The sequence below is a fragment of the Bos mutus genome, chromosome 25, assembly GCF_027580195.1.
Source record: "Bos mutus isolate GX-2022 chromosome 25, NWIPB_WYAK_1.1, whole genome shotgun sequence".
NCBI lineage: Eukaryota > Metazoa > Chordata > Mammalia > Artiodactyla > Bovidae > Bos > Bos mutus.
Window position 1 is genome coordinate 37,936,693 of NC_091641.1, and position 6,060 is coordinate 37,942,752.

The 6,060-nt window shown below is 46.2% G+C and overlaps 1 protein-coding gene across 1 annotated transcript in view; it reads left to right on the plus strand.

Moving 5' to 3' along the window:
* Positions 1 to 5,964, plus strand: part of LOC102274618 (ectonucleotide pyrophosphatase/phosphodiesterase family member 7) — a 38,125-nt gene extending 32,161 nt beyond the window's left edge. The window contains exons 4-5 of the mRNA XM_005887827.2: positions 43 to 280; positions 5,834 to 5,964. Coding sequence (XP_005887889.1) covers positions 43 to 280; positions 5,834 to 5,964 — 369 coding nt within the window. The remainder of the gene's footprint in view (positions 1 to 42; positions 281 to 5,833) is intronic.
* Positions 5,965 to 6,060: the final 96 nt, after the last annotated feature.

The window sequence follows — 6,060 nt, forward strand, 5'->3', positions numbered from 1 at the left end:
ACTGGAATCTTAAATGACTGTTTCGTTGTTATTATTTTTCAGCGAATTATACTATATTTCAACAAAGGAGATCATGGTTTTGATAATGTCTGCATGGATATGAAGACCATATTCAGAGCTTTCGGGCCTGATTTCAAGAAGAATCACCTGGCTGAGCCCTTTGACAGCATCCACATCTACCCCCTCATGTGTAAGCTCCTGGGAGTTACCCCTGAGCCCCACAATGGCTCCCTGGCAGTCACCCAGGAAATGCTGGTAGACACTTACGACCAGCACACAGGTGAGACACAAAAGCCACCACCAAGAGATTGGTAGTGTGGTTTGTTCTGTCCTGAGATAGAGAAGATTCAAAAAGGGGTTTTCTGAATCGGGGAAACATCAAGCAGAACAATCCTGTTTCCTGGCAGCTTCAGTGCCCCCAGCACAAGATTATCAGCAGCAGCTGTGAACAGGTAGCAGATGAAGGAGGAAGTCCCTTGCTGTGTTGGTGACATTTTATACAGTGCCTACAGGGCAAAAAGGAAGGCTCTCCATAGAGGGTATCAGGCAATAATCCTTCTGAGCCTCAGAAAACATGTAGAGTCTGCCCCCCAGATGCCCCTTGTAGATTCTGAAAAGCGGCCTTCCTTCAGCAACTCTGCATGCTGGTACCCAGAGAAAAGCTGCTCACAGGAGAGGAAAAAAGCTTTAGTGCTCTTCTCATGGCTAGACATGGGGGCAGGGGTTCCTGTAAATGAGGCTGAGAATCCTTAAGACTTCAAAAAACTAAATCTCGGTGATATAAAGAAAGGAAGCATCTCTGGGAATTTGGCTGTTTACAAACACTCGCCAGCATTTCTTCTGTGGGGAGACTTAGTGCCCAGTGATTTATCAGATGCTTAGAGCAACCACACTCATTCGAAATGGAGTACAAGGAACAGCTCCCTGCACTCTTCCCTTCTGCCAAGCCACTACCCACAATCTTCTCTGGTGGCTCAGACGGTAAAGAATCTGCCCACAATGCGGGAGACCTGGGTTTGGTCCCTGGGTTGGGAAGATCCCCTGGAGAAAGAAATAGTTACCCACTCCAGTATTCTTGCCTGGAGAATACCATGGACAGAGAAGCCTCACAGACTACAATCCATGGGGGTCATAGAGTTGGGAACACAACTGAGCAATTAGAAACTAGACCCACAATCTTCATGTGAATTTACTAGAAACAGGATGTTTGCAGAAAACTAAATGAATGGCAATTCTCTAAGTTATTGAGAATTTCTTTTTAAGTTTTAGAGTTTTGTTACAACTCTTTGGCCCCTACACCTGCCCCATATGTAATCCTGGGAGCCTGGGGTGAGGTGTGTTTGATCATCCGTTATTGATAAGCAGGACATCCTACCAACTGATTTTCAGTGAATTGGGTTTTAGCAAATTGGTCATTTGGCAAAGTGGTCATTAGGCAAATGGGTCATTTGGCGAATAGGTCATTTAGTAAATTGGCTTTCAATGACTTGTCCTATGAGATTTCTCTACAGTGAGCACTTTCTTGGGTTAAATGTACATTTCGTTTCCATAATTAATATTCACCAGTGCCTGGATAGGAAACTTCCCAGAGACCCAGGAGCAGCCTCTTAATCAGATCATTTAAAACCATCTGATTTTTTATTAACAGGAGCAGAGATGAAGAGGGCATCTGCTCTCCAAAACACAGCAATCAGTCTCACAGTTGTCACAGGAGTCCTTGTGGTTCTGTTTGTCGCTGGCGTGACATTCACAGTCTTTTGTCGGAAAAAGACGTGAGTAGTCTGAGAGTTTTCTGTGGTTGATCAGTGCACACTGTAATAACCCATTTCAACCACTTTCTGAGTGTGTCAGGGTCCAGCACTTTGAGGACCCAGCAACCAGGGATATCTTTGTGAACTTGCAGTCTGGGCAGTAGTACAGGGACCAAGACTCAGAAGAGCCCCCAGCTTGGTTTGATCTCAAAAATCCTGATTTTTAACAAAGACCCCATTTTCATTTTGCACTTGGCACCAAAAACTATGTTCCAGTTTCATTCATTTCCCAGGATTGCCATAACAAAGCACCACATACTGGGGTGGATTACAACAATAGAAACTTGTTGTCTTGTGGAACTAGAGGTTAGAAGTCCGAGATCGAGGTATTCACTTGATCCCTCTGAAATGTGTAGGGGAGAAGTCTTCCTGGCTTCTACTAGCTCCTCTTGGTTGCCAGCAATCCTTGGCATTCCTTGGCTTGTAGACACAATCTCTGTGCCCACCATCACATAGCCAACTTCTCTCTGAATCTCTGTCTTCACATGGAATTCTCTCCTCTTAAAAGGACACCAATCATGGAATTCACAGTCACCTGTATTCCAGTATGATCTCCTCCTAACTTAATTACACATGCAGAGACCCTATTTCCAAATGAGGTCACATTCCTAAGTACCAGGGGTCATGACTTCCAACACATCCTTTCAGGGGAACACAGTTCAACCCTGGTTGAACTGGTCCTGCCATCAACAAAAGCACTCAACGGCCCTGGTACACTGCTTTCTACATCTCCATAGTTACATCAGGAGACTGAGCCTCTCACATCCCATGTGACACTCAATCCTGACCATGCCTCTGCTTTCAAAGAGCTCCTGTCTCAACAGCATGGAGGCCTCCTGAACACCATAAATAGCCTAAGGAAAGTCAGAACTTTACTTAACCTTAACTCCATTACAAAGCCCACATTTAATGTAATTTATATTTGAACTATAAAATTTTCCTATAAGTTGAAACATGACCTATAAAAGTCTCTATACCCTGAAGCAACATTTTAGAAAGAAATCAATTGGTCCTTTTCTGCAGAAACCATTAGCCATAGAAGAAAGAAAGGAAAAACCTCAAGGTACTGATTGAATGGCCATTCCCACAGCATAATTTCTAAAAGGTAACCATTTCATATAGTTAAAATGTATTAGTTTTTCATCATCCACCATCACCATCATCATCATTATTAAAGCAAGTCTCAAATCCAGAAGTTGAATCTTTACTATAGTGTGTGCATATATGCATGTCTTCTGCCACTGAAAGGACTGTTTAGATATACCCTAAAGCTTCTCTCCACATCAATACCACTGGAATTTTCACTTTCTATGTTAAATAGCAGTCCTAATCTTCACTAACACCTGAACACACCACATCTGTGAGGTCCATGGACCATTACAAATCCCTTCAGTGCCTTGATCCTTCCAAGCTCAGGTGTGAGAAATGTTACCTATGACCTTTGTCCCTCCCAAGAGCCCACAGACAAAGATAAAGGTATTGTCTGTGTGTAGGTCAATGGTGTGGCCCACTTAGGGGTCTTCCGCAATCTGCCTCCCATCTATGGCGTCAGGGAGGCTAGACAAGCCTAGATTTATTAATATCTTAGTATAACATCATGCAGCATCACTTACTCTGGTTTGACCCTGTATGCCCTTTGGTTCCTCAGAGGAAAGGTAATTAATAGCTATTATGTGTGTTAATAGAAAGCTTGGTATTCATGAGTTTGACCCATTCCCAATGGTTTCCACTCACCACTGCAGGCAGAGAGCTGACCAAAACAGCACAAGTGAGCCAGTACGCATGACCGAGCTCTAACATCGTTCCTTCAGGACCAAGATCCAATCATCTTACATCAGATGTTTCTACCCCAGGATGCTGTGACTCAGAGGATTTATGCAACATTTCAGACCCAGAAACCTTTAATTCCTTGTAAAAACACAGCAATAACCACAGTTCACACTCTTTACTTCAATCAACTGTTGATGGAATAAAGGACAATTTTTGTCAGATCCTGTGCTCACATGGTTCTTGTAGAAGAACAGATATAAGAGAACAAACGCATTCAATTAGAATTAATTTTCCTCTCTTGTTCTCATAGCTGAGCAGGGCTCAAGTGTTTCTCATCTGAAAGGGGTAATAAGACTCATCTGTCCCCATCAACTGCATTGTGCAAGTATATTTAACAAATTAGCTCCCAAGATGCTTCCAAATAGTTATTTCAAGAGATTTATGAAGGTAAACTTATTAGACTCTGAACACAGTTCAAACTCCAGGGGCAGCACCAGCGCCTTTCACTGTCCTGCTTTTTACTCAAGACATAATAAGGTCAAATGGAAGTAACTTTTTTTCTTTTCTTCCCCATCCCCACCTGTGTACCATTCTAACTCCTTTCTGGATTCTTTTCCCTGCAAAGTCAAAGCTCCCACTGTAAGCCCTCATAGTTCCATGTGTTCACTGGCACTGTATATATTGCCATGGTGCTTCTACATTTATTTGTGTGATAATTAGTTCAATACCTATTTCCCCCATAGAAACCCTGAGCCCCTGGAGGGCAGGGAACCACTCCTGGTTCTTCTCACTGTTGCATCCTCAGCACCTGATAGTACCAGGCACATGAGGTGAGGTATTAGTTGCTCAGTCATGTCTGACTCTATGCGACACCATGGACTATAGCCTGCCAGGCTCTTCTGTTCATGGAATTCTCCAGGCAAGAATAATGGAGTGGGCTGCCATCCCCTTCTCCAGGGGATCTTCCCAACCCAGGAATCGAACCCAGGTCTCCTGCATTGTAGGCAGATTCTTTACTACTGAACCACCAGGGAAACCCTACCAGGAACATAGTTTATGCTTAAAAAGTATTTGGTGAATTAAAGATTCTGTGGGTTAGAGACAGACCCTAATTGGGGTCTGGGGGAGCAAGGGTTCCTATCTGTGTTGGGAGAAATCAATGAAATCAGAGTAATCACGGTTAAACCCATCACACCTATAGCCTGCCTTCACTGTTCAAGTTCACTTTATTTGTTGCTACAAATGATTTCACGTCCCCCCAAGCCTAAACAATAAGATGTTCACCCAAGTTGTTTTCCAGGAAGTTGGAGTCAGCTGTGTCTAGTTCAGGCCAGTTAAGACTGATTAGGACCACCAACCCTCCAACTGGGCATGCGGGAGCTTGGTGATCTTTGACGTCAGAGGGTCAAAAACTCCACCATCAGAACCTGCTGTTTTCTGACCGATGGTCTCATGAAGAAGCCTATAGTTTAGTTGCCCTTGCATGAAACAACTATGACCTCACCTTTTACTTATTTCCAATCATCTCACTCCACACCCACCTTGGTGCGAAACCACCCTGCTTCTTTAGCCCATAAATACCCCACAGCCCCTCGCCTGCCCGTCCACAGGGAGGCAGATTTGAGGTTTGTTTCCTCGTATCGAGTGGCTGCCTCATGAATAAATCCCTTCTCTGCCTCAAATCTCAGCGTCTGGCAAACGAATCTGGTTGGGTAATGAGGTGAGCCTCCTAGCCGCACCCAGGCAACCAGGGCCTCCTCATCCCTCTCCCGCTCTCAGAAGTACGGCCTGCCCATGGTTCCCACGGTAGAAGCTGTTTGAGGAATGCAGCCTTGAGAGAGCGAGGCGCTGAGGAGACACTGGACCACGGGCTGACTGGACCCGTGAAGGCCTCCACATGCACTGTTAGCGTTCTGTCAGGAGGCTGTGGGGGTCTATTGGCCTTGGGTGCCCAACACAAGCCTCTTAAGCAAGCTCCCTCACGTATTAAAACTGCCACCCACCAACCTGGAGGGGCCTGCTGTTCTCTTCGGTCTCTCCTCGCCCTCCGTGTACGGGGCAGGGCTGAGGTAAAGGTGCAAACCAACAACTTTACCTCAGCGCCCTTGGCCAAGGAGAGGAAGGGCAGCGCCGGCCTAAGACCACAGGCCCTGAGGCGACCCTCGCACCCGAGACTGGGCTTGAGGCCGAAGTCCCAGAGGAGTCGGGGGAGGGCTAGGATAGGGCTCAAGGGACGACGCTTCTGCACGTAGGGGCCTTGCCAAAAAGACTGTCGAAAAAGTGCTGGAACAACGAGAAGCATTACCTGGCCCTCGGCCTGACTGAACACTCTCCCGCGGAGCCCTCGCTGCCCCGCCCAGCGAAACTTGGCGCTAAATTCTGACTCCGCCCCACCGAAGCCATGGCCCCGCCCCTTCTGCCGTGGCCCCACCTCCAAGGCCCAGAGCCCGCCTCCAACTTCCCCTCGACGCCCCGCCCA